General features: G+C 40.8%; 1 protein-coding gene across 1 annotated transcript in view; it reads right to left on the reverse strand.

Moving 5' to 3' along the window:
• The window catches only part of ascc3 (activating signal cointegrator 1 complex subunit 3), a 253571-nt gene that overhangs the window by 66655 nt on the left and 162521 nt on the right, over positions 1-24395 (reverse strand). The window contains exons 15-22 of the mRNA XM_081388469.1: positions 19717-19908; positions 17991-18215; positions 12276-12395; positions 11858-12022; positions 11099-11185; positions 10818-10994; positions 2970-3195; positions 2336-2490 (exon numbers count right to left, since the gene is read on the reverse strand). Of these exons, the coding sequence (XP_081244595.1) occupies positions 2336-2490; positions 2970-3195; positions 10818-10994; positions 11099-11185; positions 11858-12022; positions 12276-12395; positions 17991-18215; positions 19717-19908 (1347 nt within the window). The remainder of the gene's footprint in view (positions 1-2335; positions 2491-2969; positions 3196-10817; positions 10995-11098; positions 11186-11857; positions 12023-12275; positions 12396-17990; positions 18216-19716; positions 19909-24395) is intronic.

Here is a 24395-nt window from a genome sequence, read left to right on the forward strand (position 1 = left end):
TGGTGTGAATAAATCATGCTCGGGCTGTTTGATCTGAATCTGAATCTAATCTGAATCACACAGCTTCATTCACACTAGAAACCGGAACTATAGCCATATTTAACACGTTCTTGAACACGCACTGAAAACATATTGCAAAATTTAATTTATTCTTGTGATCAAAGCTGAATTGTCAGCATCATTACTCCAGTCTTCAGTGTCACATGATCCTTCAGGAATCATTCTAATATGATGATTTGATGAACAAGAAACATTTCTGATTATTATCTATTTCATATTTATGTGGAAACTGTGATAGTATTTTTTTTTTATTCTTTGATGAATAGAAAGATCAAAAGAACAGCATTTATTTAAAATATAAGTCTTTTGTAACATGTCTTTAGTCGTAATTTAATGCATCCTTCCTGAATAAAAGCATTACGATCTGTCAAATAAAAATGGTTCTGAACGGTAGTGAACGCCATTATATATTAGGTACATGAAGTACTAAGTGGATGAAGCGTTATGTAATGTTTGTTAATGCCATGTTAATGTGTGTGAGCGAGGACACTGGCGGGTGATTAGTGTGTGCTGATGGTCTTCCAGCTGTTGGGTGTCACGCTGGAGGAGTTCTGGTCACATGACTCAGAGCGGCCCATCTGTGGCCCTCAGGAGAACACACACACACACACACACACAGATCTGGGCTATTCAAGCCTTTGTGCTCTTAAACACAGGGGAGGAGACGACAGATCAATGATGCCTTCAGATCCTAAAGAACCTGCTGTGAGCCTGTGTGTGTGTGTGAGCGCGTGTGTGTGTGTGTTTGAGAGAGAGAGAGAAAGAGAGAGAGAGAGTGTGTGTGAGTGTGTGTGTGAGAGAGTGAGTGTGTCCAGGTAAACCCTATATCATGGAGACAAAATGTCCCCACAAAGATTTTTGAGTTCCTAGGAGGAAAACAGATTATAAATCATAAAGTTTTCAGACTACGCATCCTTTCATTACATTATTATTTCATAATTGCCAAGGGCCTCATCATAATATTTCACCAAAACATGCTCAAAGCTATGGAGACCTTAAAGGGACATGGTGATGGAAAAAATACGAGAGGAGAGGAAAAATTGTCAATGCTTGTGCGTTTTCTCTTAAATGTTTTGCATTCCCTTGAGAAACTTTGCGTTCGCTCGCAAAAACATTTGAGTTCCAGACAATTTCTGGACAACAATGTAGTAACCCACAACAATATATATATATATATATATATATATTGGGTAAAAAATATTGATTTCTCGATTTTAATCGATTCTTAAATCCAAGTCCTTAAATCCTCAAATTATGTAAATTTTCTTATGAAATTCAAAAACATAAGTAGCGTTTTGTCGCTGTGGCGTGAGATCGCTCTGGCTCAGCTCAAGAGAAGCAGAAGCACATGATCTTCTCTTCCGCATTAATAACACCAGTTACAGCGAGGAATAAACATGAATGAGCATCTGAAAGTGTGTTAAAGATAGAGTACAAGAAATCCGTATCATGTGACGTGGAATCACTCAATCAGTGTTTCAACCGTGGAAAGACGTCAGTAAAACGGCTTGTCATGTAACGTCACATTTACCTCAGAAAAACCATATCCAGTGACCATAAACTCGTCAGTCAGCTGGAAAAATGAACTCTAGAGAGGAGCATTTCGCTAAATATATGCACCATATTAAATATTTATTATCATTTTTAATGTTCTTCAATATTTAATGCATGTATAAATGTGGCAAGTTTTTATGATAGCAACCATTTAAATGTTTATATTTCATATAACTTTATTATTATAAAAATAAATAAAAGTGTAAATAATAGTAGGCTAATGAAGGCTAGAAGGCTACAACTGACTCCCATAGTTTACAGCATTAGTTAAGAGATTTTCCATGTATTGTATGTGATATCCAAAATAATCAATATTGAATCGAATCGGAATCGAACTGTGAAATGTGTCAATACCTAGCCCTAATATATATATATATATATATATATATATATATATATATATATATATATATATATATATATATATATATATATACACACACACAGTACTGTGTAAAAGTCTTAGGCATGTTAATAGCAGAAATCCTACCATTTATGTATGAGTGACACTTATGCATCACGTTAACTTTATTAGTTTGTTTATGTAAAGCTGTGTAATCCAAATGGATGGAAATTGTATATGCAACTCAAATACATCAAGTTAGGCCTGAATATTTTGTGTGGATGAGTTTGGGATCGGCTGGTGTGAGGAACTGAACATCCCGATATTCCAGAGACTACCAGCAGTGTGTGAAGCCCTGGATGCGGTTGCCATGGTTACCTGGTCATTCCACCTGAAGTCGGGGGTGATGCTGAGGCGCACGCGCAGGACGGTGCGCGTGATTGGCTGAATGCTGGACTCCATCAGGATGGCAGGGATCTGATGAACACACTGCTTCACCTTCAGCCCGATGTTCACGTGATGCAACATGTGACCTGCACACACACACACACACACACACACACACACACACACACACACACACACACACACACACACACACACACACACACACACACACACACACACACACACACACACACACACACACACACGTTTGTTTCACTGAATTAGTGAGGACACTGCATAGACTTCCATTGATTTTATATCAGGTTAATGATATTAAAGCCCTAAACCATCACAGGAACATGTGCAAAACACTAGATTTAAATAAAAACATGTTTTGGCCGATTTATAAGCTTTTTTAACACTCATGCACACACACACACACACACACAGAGACACACATGCACAGACAAACCACACACATGCGCGCTAACACACACACACACACACACACACACACACACGTGCGCTCACACACATGCACACACATACACAGACACACCACACATGCACTCACACACCACACGCATACACGTGAACACACACACGGTGTAAAGCGGAGACTGACCGATCTCGTCTTTGCCCATGTCTCTGAGCTGGTCCAGCGTGAGCTTCTTGTCCTCCAGGCGGGACAGCAGGGCCGAGGGCAGAGAGCTGAACTGGCGGAGCGGGTGAGCCCAGCCCCACAGGCGCTTGTCGATCACCTTACACAGCGTCAGCAGGCGGTGGGTCATGACGGGCCAGCGCTTCCTCAGAGCGATCTCGAACAGGGCCCGCACGATACGAGCTGCGTTCTGCACACACACACACACACACTGGTCACGTACACATCCGCTGATTCCATCCAGTTTATTATGTGAAGTTTGGGATACAAATGCTGAAGGGAGGCGTCAAGATGTGCATTAATTCTAAAAGTGATTTATGTCATAATTTTGAATTTTATCTTATAATAATGACTTCGTATCTTACCAAATTAATTTTGACCTTTTACTCTCATCATTTTGAGTACGAATGTCACAATTATTTACTTTTTATCTCATAATTTCAACTTTTATGTCATACTATTAGTATATGACTTGTGTATCTCAACTTTATTTAAATTGCATTTGTCACAATTATGACTTTATAATTTCCATTTTTCATTGTATCTCATAATTTTGACTTATCTCATAATGACTAAGTATCTTTGTATATGACTTATGCAAATTGTTTTTGTCATAATTATGACTTTTTATGTCAGTTTCTTTAGCATGCCATTATATCCGACTTTTAATATGACTTTGTATCTGATAATTTCAACTTTTCATGTAATTTGTTCATTCATGGTGGACCAGTTTACCACCAGTAAACCAGAAAGTAAAGTAACAACTTTATTGACTTGCATGTAATTCCTTATATTGAGATCATTTCAAGAGCATTTTGTTGGACATGCAAACATATGCAATGAAGAAATACTCTACTTGTCACCTAATTATGAATCATTGGTAACACTTTAGTTTGAGGGCCAAATTTTCACTATTAACTAGTTTCTCATCATCATGCATATTACTAGGATATTGGCTGTTTATTAGTACTTATAAAGCACATATTAATGCCTTATTCTGCATGATCATATTCTACATCCCTTAATCCACCCAATACCTAAACTTAACAACTGCCTTACTAACTATTAATAAGAAGTAATTATGAGGAGGAAAAAGTCATAGTTAATAGTGAATATGTGTTCCCCAAACTACAGTGTGACATAATAACTGATTGCACAACTGCAAAATGTCTGTTAACTCTTTCCCTGCCAGCATTTTTGATCATTTTCACACAAATGTCTTGTCCCGCAGAATATTTTGTTGTATGAATATCTGAATATGCAATATATCAAAAGAAATAACAGACCTTCTGCTTTTAAACAAATAAACAAAACAGTTTTATCCTAGCTTAAAGGAATACTCCACCGTCTTTTCATATTAAACTATGTTATTCCCTTAACTAAGACGAGTTGATGCGTACCTCTCTCGTCTCAGTGCGTGCACTCAATCGCTCTGGCGCGCGGCGAAACTTTGTTCACTCAGTTCATTCAATACGGGCCAAGCAGAGAAGCAACCAAACACCTCCACGGTTTCCCTATTTAAACACAGTTACTCGCGTAGTGTAACTCGACCTAGGACGGTGACACAAAACAAAACGTTGCGCTTTTCTAAGCATGTAAAATGGATAACTATATTGTATAGCGGAATACCATAGCAAGTGCTTGTAAGCACTTCGTCTTGGCGGAGTAATATCTTCACCAGAGGGAGCGGGGGCCGGTGAGAGGATTTTTCACGAATGAAGATATCACCCCGCCAAGTCGAAGTGCTCATAAGCGGTTGCTGTGGTATTCCGCCATACAATATAGTTATCCATTTTACATGCTTAGAAAAGCGCAACGTTTTGTTTTGTGTCACCGTCCTAGGTCGAGTTACACTTCGCGAGTAACTGTGTTTAAATAGGGAAAACGTGGAGGTGTTTGGTTGCTTCTCTGCTTGGCCCGTATTGAATGAACTGAGTGAACAAAGTTTCGCCGCGCGCCAGAGCGATTGAGTGCACGCACTGAGACGAGAGAGGTATGTATCAACTCGTCTTAGTTAAGGGAATAACATAGTTTAATATGAAAAGACGGTGGAGTATTCCTTTAATGCACTCTTTTTTATTAACACTTGAATGTGGTTTTAAGTTTCATTAAAAAAAGCAACATTTTGAGCAAAAATCTGAGAAAATCGTGTTTTTGTCAAAGACTACATTCAGATCTGATTCAGAAACACAGATGGAGTAGATCGAGTCCATCAACAGCTTCACAGCTCGACATTTCCTTCAGTAATATTAGGCAGTTTTGATGTATATGCTGTTTAATGTTGACGATCGTGTTATTTTACATATGCGTCTGCTTATATCTGATATCGCTTGTTTCTGCTTCTTCTTCTCCTGTGTTTTGATCAGGAGATTCAGTACTCTTTCAGAAGATGTGTAACACGTGAAGCTGGAAATGTCCGTCAGTGACGGGATAGTGAAATAAAGTGAGAGGTTTTCCGATGGTTGAGGAACTGAATGACGGATACTTGGCAGTGGACACCCTTATAAACAGCTTGTCTAACGGGGAGCGTCATTTTAAACAGATTTGTCATATACAATTATCTTCTTATGGGATACAGCTTTTTAAAGGGCTCTTTTAAATTTAGTTCATTATCTAGAACACATTTTATGGAATAACTAATGTGGGTTTGCTCTGACTGCTGTCGGTGTAGATCAGAGCGCAGCGTGTGTGTGTCTGATGGGTCGAGTGTGAGTTATGCTCAGATGGCTTAGAGAATCCTACATTACTTTGATCTATAAGGTGTGATGATCTATGATGGACTGATCCGGTGTGTCACTGATGGATTGAGCAGAAATGAACGAGTGCGAGGACGAACACCTGCTGACCCAGATGCTGATGTTTAACAGGCCACGAGAGCCTGGATGAGACCCAGCAGAACCGTCCCATCATGCACTGAACGCAGGTTTGTGGACTGATCTGTTGCAGAGAGCATTGGGAATCTTTAGGGTTGTGCGGTCAGAGATGAAAAACTCACCTAGTTTGGAGAGTTTTTAAAGATTTAATTACACAATAGTGTTTTGAATGCTTGAGAAAACAGTTTGCTAGTATTATCACTATATTATTCACTATTCCTCGCATTTTGTTACAAATCCTTCCCTCGCGGGCCAAAATGACCCAAAGCCCTAAAATTATACTTTTTTCTTTTGTCCAGAAAGCTTTTTTCATTTTTTTTTCTTTCAGATTTACCTTTAAATTACTAGATTTGATCAATAAATAATAAATAAATCGTTTTTTTTTTTTTTTTTTTTTGTCTATTTGTGGTTCAAGTGCGACAAAAGGCCTGGGGTCTTGACCTCTCAGAATGAACGCTCAATCTTTTCAAAAATATTTTACAGGTCAAAATTACCAGAGGGAAGGATTAGAATCAATCGGAAAATACATTTATACATTTGTGTATCTTAGAGGTATTTATGTTTTTCCAGTTTAAAGGTGCACCCACATTTTCTGTTGTTCAGCAAATTTTCATGGTCATTTCAAAAGGAATCCGTGCGATCTGGACTTTCGCATGTTTGTGCGACGGACTCAAAACGGCACGGTTTGAAAGTGACTTCAGTGTGAGTTGTGTTTCATGCTTTGATACACTATTGACAATGCCTGCAAAACTTCACTTATGCGACCCACACCTTAATGCTGTAAATTTAATAGACATCTCATTATAACTGGTTCCAGGAGAAAATATTTGGAAATGATATATTTACCACATCTGGAATATGGCATTATATCTTCAGATGATTATTATTATTATTTTAAATCGAAATAATTCTTGCATTAGTTGCTGAAATTGTGGTCCAAATTCTGGTTCCACTGGGAAAAAAAAGAGCAAATCCATAAATATTATGATTTTGAATATCACTGAAGGCCTGTACCACTTTCCCTGCCAGTATTTACTAAAAAAAGTTGCGCCCGCATTTTTAATCACATTCACAAAACTTTCACGATCCCCAGAATATTTTGTTGTATGAATATGTACAAGAACAGAGAAAGAACAAAGCCTTTGCTAAAAAAAAGTTTCATAAACAAACAAACAAGCAAAAAAAACCACACTGAACAAAAAGCTGAGAATTTTTTTTGTCAAAGACTTCGGATCGGATTAAGAACGATGATCAAAACAGTCGTAAATGGCAAGGAAATGTGTCATAACTGACGGTAAATCTCGTCAGTGGTGGGAAAGAGCAAAATTATAAATTATATATTTTTTTCTTTGCTATATTGCCTCACTCAGCCTCTTATTTATGCTTAGCCGATCTCCAAATGCTTGGGGAATCAGTTCGACCGAATCATTAAAAAATAACTGGCTCCACAGAACCATTCGCTCAGAACCGAGTCTGTTCTCTTCAGTCTTCAGCTGAACGACGGGAAGATCCCTGAACAGATGCAAAAACCATCCAAAGAATCATTGTGTGTGTGTGTGTGTGTATATATCTAAACATGTACATCTAAAATCCATGAAGGGTGCCGGAGAGAGGGATCTCAGACCCGAGCATCAGAGAAGGTCTGGATTTAAAATCAACAAACGTTTGACACGGAAATGCCTCCCACTGCCGGATCCCAGCTGCACATCTGAAATCAGCCGGATTAGGAGCAAACAGGGAATTTCTCCCAGCGATTTCAACTATCTGAGCACATGGAAGCCGTTGTAATGGAATGGCAGATATCATGGATAGATGTCTTCCACAGAGCACATCCCATCCTAACCTCGCAGTCACATTATTCAAAATACTCCACTCTCAATTTCTCTCACAATTTAGTCCTTGTGTTGCTTGAAGCATGCGTGTTTTTGTTTCATGGATCTTTTCCATACGACGGCAATGGAAATATCCCCATAAACGCAGTGCATTCATCTGTGCAGCTCTCAAATGCTCAACTCATCCACACTTGAGTTCAACTCAATGCTTTTTTAAATGTGCCACGATCACAGAAGAACCATCATGTCGTTCGGTTTAAAATGTATGCACAATAAGCTTTTTAGGCTTCAAATCGTGTCGTATGGACCCTTTAATAATGGCACCTTTTTTTTTTTTTTTGTGATGTGTCAAATGTGGAGATGCACCGATAACACATTTCTAATATTCAGAATGATATTGGGTGATGCCGATAGTTCGATTTTTCTGAAGAAAAATAAAATAAAAATCTCTCCCAAATAATGCTGGAAACTATCCAGGCAACGCTCTCATTTGGCACACTATAATATTAGAGGTTAAAATTAACAACAGAGCTATTATATTCAATATGCTATGCTATTTATTTCCAGATAGAATATATACACTCAAATAAAAGCAGAAATGTTTGTATACAACTCAGTTGCACCTAAGGTAGTTTTCATAAACACTTTATTTTACAGTGTCCTTGTTACATAATACATGTACTTACCATAGTAATAAGAGTTAATTATGCATTATTACATGCAACTAACCCTCAACCAAACCCTAATCTTACCCTAACCCTACAGTAAGTACATGTAGTTGCTTAATATTACTCAGCACTTAAATATAGAATTACACTGTGACAATGACACCTTAAAATAAAGTGTAACCCACTTCTTAATGGCAAATGTATTTAAACATACATATATAATTAACAGTAAGCTTCTGATATTCATGCATGTTTTTCTAGATATAACTTGTCTTAAAGTGGAAGAAAAGACTTGCGCTGCTGCTTGAACTGAGGCGAAACAGAGATCTGTCACATTTAAGAGCATCAAAACGCCATTTATTGTTTGAATTTCGTGATAATTTGAAACGGACGGCTTCATCCACATTAGTGACCGTCCCTAGAGCGATCTGCACAAAACAACCAAAAAGCAAGCATCACATTTCAAGCACTTTAAATCAAATCCTAATGTTTTCTACAGGTGTGGGTTGTGTTTAATATTACTAACTATGTGATTGAGATCTTGGATGTAATATGATAATTGATAATTGAATATTGAATTTGAAAGCGGAGACTTTTCTTCTCATCAGAAGTAACAGATCACAAAACTGTTAGCGACGGGAGGCGCTACAAATAATGCTTAGTGTAGGGAAAAGAGTAGATCTGGCAACCCTGGCTTGAACTACGGGTGATTTAGAGGGTCAAATAAAGCTTTTATGTAGCTATCTTTAACTGTTAATGCGTTATTGTCACATTAACTTGGCCTAAATTCAACACGGGAGAGATTTTCTTCACACAGTGTGAGTTGCAGTCGGACACGTTTTTACGCACCCTTATGATAGATAGAATATAATCGGCCCTGATCATCGGCTGTTTTTAAACAATTGGCCGATAGCGCAAAATAATAGCTTTAATCGGCCGATTCTGATCGTTGGCCGATACGTCGGTGCATCTCTAGTCAAATGTTGTGTTGTGGTTTATTGTGTATCACTGCGGCTTTACATTTCAAGACGACTTTCCTTAAAAAAGGACAATTAACCCTCTGGGGTCTGAGGTGTTTTTGGGGCCCTTGAGATGTTTTGACATGCCCTGACATTTGTGCTTATTATAACTCGAACACTTATTTGTCCTTTCTGGTACTCAACGGTGTCGCCATCAGTTTTCATTGCGTGGAAAAGAGCATCATGAGCGCTAGAGTCCTGCACGGGTTCGGGTACCCGCGGGAATATCCAACTGTGTCGGATACGGGTGCAGATCGGGTCGGAAACGGGGGAAACACGGGTTTTAACACGGGTTTAAAACAATCACATGCAAATGTAAAAATATATGCATATTTTTATGAACACATCTACAAAAATATGCCTGTATTTCAAGTTGATAAAATCATTTAAAATCCACATCAGCTTATTTGTGCCCACGCGCCACGCCCTCCCAGGAATCTATAATATAATTAATAATATAGGTTACTTTCACATAACCGTGCGCGCGCGATCTGCTTGCAGTCGTCGAGATGGATGCTGAGGAGTTGAAGAAAAGAAAAGCTAGTGGAGATTGTAAAGTTGTCGACAATACGTCATCAATAATAAAGTCCAGTGTGTGGGAGAAATTTGGAGTTATCTGAAGAAAACAATATTGTGAAAGGCTTTTGCATGCATTTTCGTGTTGGATAGCCGCAAATGTGGAACTTCATCGCCGAGGAGGCACGCAGAGAACTGTGGTAACAAAGCAGTTCTATCGAACAATATTTTTCAAATTTAACACTGTTAATAATGTGTGGTGTGCAGGGCGTGTTTGAACCCAAAATGGTCAGATGTAGCCTAGGCTAGACGAATTGCGTGGCAGATATAGTGTTGTAGCAGCGTCTGTTCGACTGGTAAAATGTTATCTGATGAGCGCTCTGTCTGTGTTCTAGGGAAGAAAGTAAGTAATAGGAAATATTCCTTTAAAACCCAGTGCTTTATTATATGAATTGATTTTTCATGTATAAATATTAAGATGGGCTCATATTTACTAAGCAAATTTGGAGGACAAAAGAAAGCAGGACCGAATGTGACAAATTCCAACGAATAATGACAACGAAATAAACATTTTCAGACAGCCACCTTTATAATATATAAGTGTTTTGCAAAACTTGCTGAATGAGCTTCTCATCCATTGTGGATCTTCAGCTAATTTACAAAAATTCACCAAAATTGAACTCGACTCGCATAATTAGGACTCGCTTCTCCGGCAGGGAAAATTCTTCATTGTGCCGATTCCCATTGAAATGATCAAAAATGGACAAAAATGGAGCAACATTGTGTGATTATTTCAGACACGACTCTAAACACAATCTCCCATAATTGATGTGCAGTTGCATATGATTTGGCAGGTTTAACGAGCCACTTTTAAAGCGCGTAGAATGAAGCCGAAGCGTCTCACCTGCGCTACATAAGACAGGTCAGAGATGAGGGAGAAGCTGTCCACTTCCCCGCGCCCGATGTACGTCTGGAGGAGGATATTTATCTTCCCGTAACCGTTCTCCACTCCTCCAGCCGCTGGAAGCTCACAGAAATCACACAACATCTTCTCCAGCTCCTCCATCTCCTCGTCCCGGACCTGTGCGTCACACACACACACACACCTCAGTGACACACACACTTCACTTACCCGTTACTAAAGACCATTTTCTGTGTGTGTGTGTGGAATTGACGACCTCTCACCTTGATCTGCTCAAACTCTTCAGCTTTTGAAACGATGCTCAGAATGTCTGCTTCGGTCTTCTGCGCGCTAAAAAGCTCATTGAAAGTCTGTGGAATGTAAAGAAAGAATATTAAATAGTCAAATATGCACTTAATATGCATTAAGCCAATCAAAGCTGAATTTTCAGCATCACTACTCCAGTCTTCAGTGTCACATGATCCTTCAGAAATTACTCTAATATGATGATTTGATGCTCAAGAAACATTTATGATCAATGCTGAAAACAGTCGTGCTGCGCAATATTTTTGTGGAGAATTATAAATAAATTTTTTGTTAGGATACTTTGACGAATATAAAGTTCTAAGAACAGACTTCTATTTAAAATAGAAATCTTTTGTAATATTATAAATGTCTTTGCTGTCACATTTGATCAATTTAATGCATCCTTGCTGAATAAAAAAATCATTGTGATGCTCAAGAAACATTTATGATTATTATCAATGTTGCAAACAGTTATTTGTGGAAAACATAATTTTTTTCAGATTTATTTGATGAATGGAAAGTTCAAAAGCACAGCATTTATTTGAAACATAAACCTTTTGTAATGTTATAACTTTATTCACTGTCACTTTTGATTAATTTAATGTGTCCTTGCTGAATAAAAGACTCAGTATCATAGATTTAAAATTGTGGACTAAAGCAATAGGTCTTTTGCCAAGTTAACCGTCATGTTTTCTTTGAGAATGAAATCCTGCTCTCTACATTCACACACATCTCACCTCCATAGTGTTGTACTTTATGTAGAAATGACTGGCTGTCCTGCCAAGATCTGTGGACGCGAAATAACCCGTCCTCTCGTCGAAGCGGATCATCCGAGCTTTATCCAGCTTTCTGCCCGACTCCACCACTAACTCCTTCCTGTAGAGCTCCAGCTGCGGGTCCATCTGAACAACACCGCAATTATCATCAACTATTATCAAAATATTACACAACAAACCATTTGACATAATAAACAAGAGAAGAAAATATAACTGCATAACTAATATATATTATAACCATATTCTAAATATATAGATGTTATGACTTATATAAATATATATTTACACTGAAAATATCAATAAAAACTGAAAACCGGCGAATCTTATGTGGCATTTAACTACTGAGAATATTAAGAGCAGATTATGAGAGCATGAGCACCTGACAGGCCTTGTGGTTGATCCCGTAAACCAGTGGATTGGCTCTCATTCGCACGTACAGATACGTGTAACTCAACCAGCGGACGGCTTCATCAACATTAGTGACCGTCCCTAGAGCGATCTGCACAAAACAACCAAAAAGCAAGCATCACATTTTAAGCACTTTAAATCAAATACTAATGTTTTCTAGGGGTGTGGGTTGTGTTTAATATTACTAACTATGTGATTGAGATCTTGGACTTAATATAATTGATATGCCATGCACAGACACAGTAGTAATACTACATGCAGGAATGATTTTAATCGAACATTCAACTGATGTGTGATGTCAGTGCGCCTTCTGTTGGATGAACTGATCATGAGTTTGTGTGGGATAACGCGTGCAGATGCTGCCATCATGTGGCGGAGACAGGAACAGCCCTTTCCTTCTACTATTATAAGCATCTGAGTTCATTAAGCTCATTGAATTATTTTCCAAGCTTATTATCAGTAATTTAATTACAAAGACACATTCTAGCAGTCAAATATTGTTGCTAACACAATTTTTAAAAAAATAAAAACATACGTTTGCAAACAAACAAAAACTAAAGTGAAACTCCTTGTCCAGTGCAACCTAAATTTAGTGAAAAATAAAATAAATACAATTTAGAAACAAAAAGACTTTGGGTTTAAGTGTTAGAACAATTTGTGACTCTAGAGTAGGAGATGATTTATATAATCTAATATTACATTTTTATTCATATTTTGAATTAGCTTCATTTTATTTTAAATTAATTTTTTTGTAATTTAGTTGTGCTTCTGTCAATATATATATATTAGGGGTGGAACGGTTCACAAAATCCTCGGTTTGGTTTGCATCACGGCTCTGTGGTCACAGTTTTCAGTTAGATTCGTTATACACTGTTAATGTTTTTTTCTTTTTTTTTTACATTTTATATAAAAAAGTGTAAAACTTTTAAAACTTGTAAAACTGGTGTATGCTACCATACACCAGCATAAATTATACAGTCTTATAATCTACCATTTACAGTATTTAAAAAATGAGTTATTCTCAAGGTCATGTAATCATGAGGCAGCTTGATCTTAGGAATAGACACATTATTGTGACACTGACCATCATAAATGATATCTGAGATTCTGATACAGCAAGAGGGCAGATGTTGTTCATTTAAACAGGCTTTTCATTTATTTATAAACAAGTTTACAACTGTTGGCATTAAACAAATTGTAGCTGAGAACAGAACACTTATTGTCAAATTTAAAGAATAGGCTTGTCACTGTCAGTGCCTACATTTATTACACTGTTACACATTACATGGTGTGTCAAGTTCAAGGGTTACACTGTTGGTGTAAGTCGACTTGCGTTCAGCCGTATGCCGGAAGCTAGTTATTTTAGTGGATAAAGTTTTAAATATGGATATTTTTCTTACACGGATGCATCGCTTCACTTCAGAAGGCCTTAATTAACCCCCGCAGAGCCGCGTCGAGCACTTTTATCATGGATGAATGCGCTTTGATGGACTTCCAAATACAGACACCCATTCACTCTCATTATAGAGATTGGAAGAGCCAGGACATATTTTTTAAATATATAAATCCGATTGGATTCGTCTGAAAGAAGAATGTCATATACACCTAGGATGACTTCAGGGTGAGTAAATCATGGGCTAATTTAAATTTTTCGGTGAACTATCACTTTAATCCGAGGTTTTGTCCTAACCAGCCGTGAGGTTGAGGTTGGCGGTGTGTGTGGCTGTACCTCAGCGTTGAGGTTGGCAGTGTGTGTGGCTGTACCTCAGTGTTGAGGTTGGCAGTGTGTGTGGCTGTACCTCAGTGTTGAGGTTGGCAGTGTGTGTGGCTGTACCTCAGCATTGAGGTTGGCAGTGTGTGTGGCTGTACCTCAGTGTTGATGTTGGCAGTGTGTGTGGCTGTACCTCAGTGTTGAGGTTGGCAGTGTGTGTGGCTGTACCTCAGCATTGAGGTTGGCAGTGTGTGTGGCTGTACCTCAGTGTTGAGGTTGGCAGTGTGTGTGGCTGTACCTCAGTGTTGAGGTTGGCAGTGTGTGTGGCTGTACCTCAGTGTTGAGGTTGGCAGTGTGTGTGGCTGTACCTCAGCATTGAGGTTGGCAGTGTGTGTGGCTGTTAGGGCTTGCATAGACTAGTCGAGTAGTCGATAGATCGACTACTTCAACCACTAATCGACGCTGTCGGAAACAATCGACTACTCGAGCGTCCATTAACCATAAATCAATTAAAAATGGCGAACGTCACCAACAGACACCACACGTCAAATGTGTGGAAGTATTTCATCAAGGATGACAAAAATATTGTAATTGGCCAACTCTGCAAGAGGCCGTTCACATATTGCGTCTAAAAACGTGTGGAAAGCGCGCGCGGCCGTAAATAAATGTTTATTGATCAGATCTAGCTATTTCATGTCTTTTCATTTACAGTAGCGTGAACGACGAGTAATCGAGTAACTCGAGTATTGTTTTGATAAGAAATCGACTAGCAGAAATCAGTAGTCGTGCAACCCCTACTGGCTGTACCTCAGCGTTGAGATTGGCAGTGTGTGTGACTGTACCTCAGCGTTGAGGTTGGCAGTGTGTGTGTGACTGTACCTCAGCGTTGAGATTGGCAGTGTGTGTGGCTGTACCTCAGCGTTGAGGTTGGCAGTGTGTGTGGCTGTACCTCAGCATTGAGGTTGGCAGTGTGTGTGGCTGTAGATCAGCGTTGAGGTTGGCAGTGTGTGTGGCTGTACCTCAGCGTTGAGGTTGGCAGTGTGTGTGGGACTGTACCTCAGCGTTGAGGTTGGCAGTGTGTGTGGCAGTACCTCAGCGTTGAGGTTGGCGGTGTGTGTGGCTGTACCTCAGCATTGAGGTTGGCAGTGTGTGTGGCTGTATCTCAGCGTTGAGGTTGGCAGTGTGTGTGGCAGTACCTCAGCGTTGAGGTTGGCAGTGTGTGTGGCTGTATCTCAGCGTTGAGGTTGGCAGTGTGTGTGGCAGTACCTCAGCGTTGAGGTTGGCAGTGTGTGTGGCAGTACCAAAGGCGTTGAGGTTGGCAGTGTGTGTGGCTGTACTTCAGCGTTGAGGTTGGCAGTGTGTGTGGCAGTACCAAAGGCGTTGAGGTTGGCGGTGTGTGTGGCTGTACTTCAGCGTTGAGGTTGGCAGTGTGTGTGGCTGTACCTCAGCGTTGAGGTTGGCAGTGTGTGTGGCAGTACCTCAGCGTTGAGGTTGGCGGTGTGTGTGGCTGTATCTCAGCGTTGAGGTTGGCAGTGTGTGTGGCAGTACCTCAGCGTTGAGGTTGGCAGTGTGTGTCGCAGTACCTCAGCGTTGAGGTTGGCAGTGTGTGTGGCTGTACCTCAGCGTTGAGGTTGGCAGTGTGTGTGTGACTGTACCTCAGCGTTGAGATTGGCAGTGTGTGTGGCTGTACCTCAGCGTTGAGGTTGGCAGTGTGTGTGGCTGTATCTCAGCGTTGAGGTTGGCGGTGTGTGTGGCAGTACCTCAGCGTTGAGGTTGGCAGTGTGTGTGGCAGTACCTCAGCGTTGAGGTTAGCGGTGTGTGTGGCTGTACCTCAGCATTGAGGTTGGCAGTGTGTGTGGCAGTACCTCAGCGTTGAGGTTGACGGTGTGTGTGGCTGTACTTCAGCGTTGAGGTTGGCGGTGTGTGTGGCTGTACCTCAGCGTTGAGGTTGGCAGTGTGTGTGTGGCTGTATCTCAGCGTTGAGGTTGGCAGTGTGTGTGGCAGTACCTCAGCGTTGAGGTTGGCAGTGTGTGTGGCTGTATCTCAGCGTTGAGGTTGGCGGTGTGTGTGGCAGTACCTCAGCGTTGAGGTTGGCGGTGTGTGTGGCTGTACCTCAGCGTTGAGGTTGGCAGTGTGTGTGGCTGTACCTCAGCGTTGAGGTTGGCAGTGTGTGTGGCTGTATCTCAGCGTTGAGGTTGGCAGTGTGTGTGGCAGTACCTCAGCGTTGAGGTTGGCAGTGTGTGTGGCTGTATCTCAGCGTTGAGGTTGGCAGTGTGTGTGGCAGTACCTCAGCGTTGAGGTTGGCAGTGTGTGTGGCAGTACCTCAGCGTTGAGGTTGGCAATGTGTGTGGCAGTACCTCAGAGTTGAGGTTGGCAGTGTGTGTGGCAGTACCTCAGAGTTGAGGTTGGCAGTGTGTGTGGCAGTACCTCAGCGTTGAGGTTGGCAGTGTGTGGGACTGTACCTCAGCGTTGAGGTTGGCAGTGTGTGTGTGACTACCTCAGCGTTGAGGTTGGCAGTGTGTGTGGCAGTACCTCAGCGTTGAGGTTGGCAGTGTGTGTGTCTGTATCTCAGCGTTGAGGTTGGCAGTGTGTGTGGCAGTACCTCAGCGTTGAGGTTGGCAGTGTGTGTGGCAGTACCTCAGCGTTGAGGTTGGCAGTGTGTGTGTGACTGTACCTCAGTGTTGAGGTTGGCAGTGTGTGTGGCTGTACCTCAGCGTTGAGGTTGGCAGTGTGTGTGGCAGTACCTCAGCGTTGAGGTTGGCAGTGTGTGTGGCTGTACCTCAGTGTTTAGTTTGGCAGTGTGTGTGGCTGTACTTCAGCGTTGAGGTTGGCAGTGTGTGTGTGACTGTACCTCAGCATTGAGGTTGGCAGTGTGTGGCTGTACCTCAGCGTTGAGGTTGGCAGTGTGTGTGGCAGTACTTCAGCGTTGAGGTTGGCAGTGTGTGTGGCTGTACTTCAGCGTTGAGGTTGGCAGTGTGTGTGTGACTGTACCTCAGCGTTGAGGTTGGCAGTGTGTGGCTGTACCTCAGCGTTGAGGTTGGCAGTGTGTGTGGCTGTACTTCAGCGTTGAGGTTGGCAGTGTGTGTGGCTGTACTTCAGCGTTGAGGTTGGCAGTGTGTGTGGCTGTACTTCAGCGTTGAGGTTGGCAGTGTGTGTGGCTGTACTTCAGCGTTGAGGTTGGCAGTGTGTGTGGCTGTACTTCAGTGTTGAGGTTGGCAGTGTGTGTGTGGCTGTACCTCAGTGTTGATGTTGGCAGTGAGTGTGGCTGTACTTCAGCGTTGAGGTTGGCAGTGTGTGTGGCTGTACCTCAGTGTTGAGGTTGGCAGTGTGTGGGGCTGTACTTCAGCGTTGATGTTGGCAGTGTGTGTGGCAGTACCTCAGCGTTGAGGTTGGCAGTGAGTGTGGCTGTACTTCAGCGTTGAGGTTGGCAGTGTGTCTGGCTGTACCTCAGTGTTGAGGTTGGCAGTGTGTGTGGCTGCACTTCAGCGTTGAGGTTGGCAGTGTGTGTGGCAGTACCTCAGCGTTGAGGTTGGCAGTGTGTGTGGCTGTACTTCAGCGTTGAGTTTGGCAGTGTGTGTGGCAGTACCTCAGCGTTGAGGTTGGCAGTGTGTGTGGCTGTACCTCAGCGTTGAGGTTGGCAGTGTGTGTGGCTGTACTTCAGTGTTGAGTTTGGCAGTGTGTGTGGCAGTACCTCAGCGTTGAGGTTGGCAGTGTGTGTGGCTGTACCTCAGCGTTGAGGTTGGCAGTGTGTGTGGCTGTACCTCAGCGTTGAGGTTGGCAGTGTGTGTGGCAGTACCTCAGCGTTGCTGACGGCAGTGTGTGTGGGACTGTACCTCAGCGTTGAGGTTGGCAGTGTGTGTGGCAGTACCTCAGCGTTGCTGACGGCAGTGTGTGTGGGACTGTACCTCAGCGTTGAGGTTGGCAGTGTGTGTGGCTGTATCTCAGCGTTGAGGTTGGCAGTGTGTGTGACTGTACCTCAGCGTTGAGGTTGTCAGATAGGCTCTGCTGGAACTGGCTCTCGATGGGGTTCTGCTGGGTCAGTAGCGTCAGGTAATGGCTCAGCTTCTCATGGGTCGTGATGATGGTTCCCTCTCCGTACTTGTCAAACTGTGGCCGTCCGGCCCGACCGAAGATCTGCATCACGTCCAGGATGCCCAGATCCACCAGCGCTCCACGCTTGGCATCATAGATATTAGTGCCCTGATATCAGACAGGAATCAATTAAAGCTCATTCTCTAGATTCCAGAATTATGATTCAAGTGCCCCTATTATGCTTATTTAAAGCATCCTCAAAGGATCTGAATTTTGCTTTGGAGTCTCCTTCAACAGGGTTACATGCAGCCAAGGCCAAAAACACTTTATTTTCTCATAATATACAATATAGACATGACTTTTCTCACAGTCTCTGAAACAGTTCGATAAAGAATTCAGTCTCTCTAAACCCCTCCTTCCCAGGACCTTATTCTGCTCTGACTGGTCAGATGACCCAGTCTGTTGTGATTGGTCTACTCTGCTCTGATTGGTCAGATGACCCAGTCTGTTGTGATTGGTCTACTCTGCTCTGATTGGTCAGATGGCCCAGTCTGTTGTGATTGGTCTACTCTGCTCTGATTGGTCAGATGACCCAGTCTGTTGTGATTGGTCTACTCTGCTCTGATTGGTCAGATGACCCAGTCTGTTGTGATTGGTCTACTCTGCTCTGATTGGTCAGATGACCCAGTCTGTTGTGATTGGTCTACTCTGCTCTGATTGGTCAGATGGCTCAGTCTGTTGTGATTGGTCTACTCTGCTCTGATTGGTCAGATGACTCAGTCTGTTGTGATTGGTCTACTCTGCTCTGATTGGTCAGATGACCCAGTCTGTTGTGATTGGTCTACTCTGCTCTGATTGGTCAGATGGCTCAGTCTGTTGTGATTGGTCTACTCTGCTCTGATTGGTCAGATGACTCAGTCTGTTGTGATTGGTCTACTCTGCTCTGATTGGTCAGATGGCCCAGTCTTTTGTGATTGGTCTACTCTGCTCTGATTGGTCAGATGGCCCAGTCTCTTGTGATTGGTCTACTCTGCTCTGATTGGTCAGATGAAACAGTCTGTTGTGATTGCTCTACTCTGCTCTGATTGGTCAGATGACCCAGTGTGTTGTGATTGGTCTACTTTGCTCTGATTGGTCAGATGTCTCAGTCTGTTGTGATTGGTTGACCGGTAACAGTGCGTGCCCAAAACCAAACCCCCATTAGCATTTATGAATTTCAGCTCTTTCTCAGCATTTGATACACAATTACATGAACAGCAATGATGGTGTCAATTTTACTGTATAAATTGCTTTGCAAGTGCATCAAAATGGATTTTTGACATGTTGCCAAAACTAAACAACTTTTTCCAGCCTTCGCTACAACTACAGTATTTGTAGACTGTTCATGGGCAGCCAATGAAGACCATTATGCAAATTTGAGACAATCCTACATAGGTTCATGCAAAAAGTAAGAGTGGAATTACTGACGCCTTGTTTCAGGCAGTTCAGAATCGCTTCTTTCTTTTGATTGACAAAAACTCCATTTATCTGCACTTTGATCTTTGCAGATATTTTACATTTACAAACAGCTATAAACATACTACATGAAAGGTAATAGCTGAAAAGCATAATATGGGCACTTTAATAATTTCATCCACACATACACAAGCCAGCGGCGATGTGTCCTGACCTTGATGATGACTGCGTGAGCGGGTAAGTTAACACCCCAGGCCAGCGTGGCGGTGCACACCAGAATCTTTATGTATCCTCTGGAAAACATGTTTTCCATGAGTGTTCGGTCCTGCCGTAACATCCCGGCGTGATGGATCCCGAATCCGTCGGGAAACATCTCCCTCATCTGCTTGTTTCTGGAGCGCTGCACCTGTGGCACACACAGCATCACACATCAGGAAACACACACTCGTCTGGAGTGAAGAGGTTACAGTGGGGATAAAGGCGCACTGGGGTAAACGGTGCATTCGATTTAGTTACACTTTATTTCCAAAGGTTCACAACTATAAGCAACTTTGCAACTACATGTCAACTAGCAGTCATTAAAGTATTAGTAGACTGTTAGGGTGTAGCATAGACATGTAGATTAGGATAATGTCTATTGGGGAGCATCAAAACAAAGTGTGTGCATATATTAATCAGACAGTCTACTAATACTCTAATGAGAGTTAGTTGGCATGTAGTTGCAAAGTTACTTATAGTTAGTCGAACGTCTAAAGTGGACAATCAAAATAAAGTGTTACCTTTGATTTTATTCTCCTCTAAACCACTAGATGGCACAGAAACTGAACACAGCAGTTATCTAAACATTTCATTATGCACATGGACATTTGGCTGATTCTCGACAAGATCCGGGATCTTGAAGCAAAGGAAACTTGATTCTGCACTAATTTGATAAAATATTTAATAGTCTCAAGTCTCATTTATTTATATAGCCCTTTCTACTACGCCGTAGACCAAAGGACTGTACATCTAAAAACAAGAAAAAACATACAAAAAAATCAAAATATGCAATGACAGAGTCAAGAATTAAAAGAAACAGAATACAAATACGTTTTCACACGAATTTTAAAAACATCAACTGACGGTACAGATCTAATATCAGCGGGAAGAGCATTCCACAGTCTAGGGCCAACGACTGAAAAAGCTCGATCCCCTTTCGTTTTAAGACGAGTTCTTGGAACAAAAAGCAGTAAACAATTAAAGGACCTTTGAGATCTACCAGAGTTCATAAGCACCAAATCCTTGATATATTCCGGGGCCAACTCGTGAACAGCTTTATAAACATATAACAAAACCTTATACTGTATCCGATATTTCACAGGGAGCCAATGAAGCCTTTTCAAAACAGGTGTAATATGCTCCCTTTTCTTAATACCAGTAAGGAGCCTCGCTGCAGCGTTTTGAACCAGCTGCAATTTTGAAATAAGAGATTGACTAATTCCTACATATAGAGCATTACAGTAATCCAAGCGCGTGGACACAACTTAATGATTTAAAATAATTTATATAGCAAACAAATGAAAATCGATAAAATTATAGAATAGGTATTGTTAAAGTTTTTCAGTTTTGTCAAAGGTAAACAGTTTTTGATTAATTGAAGAATATGTAAAATTATGGTATTTGTGCGAAAGGCACAATAACTGATATAATAATAAAAAGCTGGCTGACTTTTCCATTTGTTGACATGACATGGTTAGATTCAGATGTTTAAAAATCATGTATTAAGTTGTGTCCACCTTAGAGATAATCACCATATTAATAATAAAACCACATTTAAAAAAAAAATGATATAATCATATCATATAATAAAACATATACATTGTAACACAGAGATCCCATATGAGAAATTAACGGGGCTTGGGGCAGAAAGGCATGAATGAACAAAAATGCCCCCAAAATTCAAGATGTGGGTAAAAAACTTGCCCCTGCAGAATTAAAATAAATACAAAAGGAAATGTGAAAATGAATGAAAAGTGTAGATTGCGGCATTATATTTAGATATCCTCACGGTGCATCAAATACTTATTTTTGCATGTCTTTTTTGCAACGCTAACGCCCGTTTCACACATACTCCGTTTGCAGTGCGTGTGCGGTGCGTATTTTTTTCTGCACCCATGTTAACAGGTTAGAGCTTTCACACTGCACACGGATGCAGTCCGTCGATCCGTTCCAGTTGCAGTGCGTATACAGCAGTGCAGAGATCGTTTCCGTACCGAGTCTATTTTTTGCTGTGCTGCAAACGCTGAATTAAAGTGACAACGCATGGTTCGTGTTTAAAATGCACACAGATTGATATGAAAATGTAATAATTTCACCATGAATGCATTTAATTAAATAGTACCATTTTTCACAGTCATCTTTTTATTTTAAGACGAGGTAAAGCAAGGAAAACTACAATTTACTTCAACAAGGCAACATAACGACACTCGTCTCATTCGTGGAGGTGGAAAAACAAGTTAGTTGTGACATGCAAGACTTTGTATAACGATTTAAATAGAAAAGGTATGAATCTGCTGTTTTTGTAAATTAAGTTTTAATTTAAAATGTATGCAATTTTAAATATAAGTAGCTACATGGTTCAATATTTTACCACTGCTTGAGCAACTTAATATATAATCTAGAAGTAATGTATTGAATAATACGTTGTGTTACGACCTCTCATAAAAATATCAACTCTGAGAGAAGAGATCCTAAACAAGAACAAGTAAACGGCGGAATCAGTGCAATTATTTATTTACTCACTCACAACAGACGTCACAAAGACTCACAATAATAACGAACATTCCATCCAGTGAACGAAATATAACAGCACGGACAACAACTAGCCTAACAAAGAAAACAAAAATACAATTCTAAAGACAATTGTTTGATCTGTCGACGCTTCTTTCTCCTCCTCGTTGGCGTTTATATTAGTCAGCTCAAAAAGATAGAGCGACGCCAAGACAGACAAGGGAGGATGTGTACAAAGAGAATCCTAAAACTTTTTAAAATAAAAGTTGCTGATAACTTCTGGATTTGAAATAAAAATAATGAGTAGGTCTATGTGTTTGTGGCTACAGCCGCGGATCAGTTCCGCACTGCAAACGCAGCATATGTGAAAGCACTATTGCGCGTGCTGTTCCTGCACCGCATACGCACTGCAACACGGACCGCACACGCACTGCACACGGAGTATGTGTGAAACGGGCGTAAGAGTTGCACCAAATCGCACAAGTTTCTGTTGATTTATAAATGCAATGGCCAGTCAGAAGTGTCAACACTCACTGACTGAATTCTGTACGCATGCAAATTATGATTTATTCACAGTTTGTGTAACGATTTTGTTGTTAATACTGCTAAGATAACAATGTCTTAATGTGCATAAATTTGAGGTGCCTTTTCCCCAGACAGTTTTTATATGTATATATTTTTTTTTTGCACAAGAATTGCACTTTTTGTTCTTTGTTGTTTAGTGTTAAGAGCTTCCCTAAAAACAAAAACATTCTTTCTGTTACAAGATGCAGAAAAAAACATGCACTGAAAAGTTATGTAGGAGGTTGACTATTTGTATGACCAGTGCCGGCCCGAGCCTTTTGGGGGCCCTAAGCAGAATTTGATTTGGGGGCCCCCTCCCACCACGCGGGGTCACCTGTGCTTGACGATTATTGACACAATGTCACTCTATAATGTTACATTATAAATTAATACAATGAGGTTACGTATTAATACAAAATAAATAAAAATGTTTTAACTTTTTCTTTACTCTTTTACTTAGGCTACTCTTTGAAACTTCTGAAAACAAATTGTAACAAAACATATTAAAAAAAATTATTTGCAAAATATCCTCCAACGTTTTGCAACACTTTGCAGTTTGAATGATGTCTTGTATGAACATGACGGAGCTTGTTTTTGTTTCCACTGATCGATCGCGCCCGCGCCTCACACACACACACACACACACACACACACACACACACACACACACACACACACACACACACACACACACACACACACACCATATTCCAGACATCGCAGCCTGTTATAGCAGTAATAAAATATAATAATAAAATAGTCAACCTAACATATAAAAATTACACTGCTCTGTTTAAATAGTCAGTAGTAAACTACAATTCGTACCATTCAGCGCTGCGTAGCCTAAGCACCGCTCCACTGTGACGTTTCCAAGCACATTTTTGCGCATGTGAAGAGAATGATTTTTTCCTTCAATATTGGATTTCAAGCACATTTCTGCACATGTGAAGAGAATGTTTTTTTTCCCTCGATATTGGAACGTTAGTAGTACAAAGGCTATAATAAAGAATAGTTTACCATCCAAATCCATCGCGAATGTTGAAACATTTTGATTATAATGAGAGAGATACGTGAGACCAACGCCGCTTTCACTTTCGCTTTAAATTATTTCGTTTTGGCTTGTTTATAGTTATTTTTTTATTCTTGTTCTGTTCTGAATATCATTAAATTTAAAGGATAAATCATTGATCAAATAAAATTTTTGTGACATGGCTTAACTATACCGTGACTTTACGCACGAATTGTTTATGCACGCGAGGTTATGCGCATGACTCAAACACTGGCAGACACAGCCGCAGTTGTAGGCAGGTATATTGATCATGAAATCAGAATTTTCGTGTTTTGAATTATTAATCCATTCATTTATTTATGTCGCTTGTTTAATTTAATTAATATGTAAAAAAAAAAGAAAAAGAAAAACTCGCTTGGGGGCCCCCTGGTGGCGAGGGGGCCCCAAGCAGCCGCTTAGTTCGCTTATGCCTCGGGCCGGCCCTGTGTATGACGTAAAAGTGTGTCATGCACGGAAGACGCTCAGGACAGTTGAGGAAATTAATTGTGGCA

This window comes from Scardinius erythrophthalmus (assembly GCF_964197995.2).
Source record: "Scardinius erythrophthalmus genome assembly, chromosome: 16".
Taxonomy (NCBI): Eukaryota; Metazoa; Chordata; class Actinopteri; order Cypriniformes; family Leuciscidae; genus Scardinius; species Scardinius erythrophthalmus.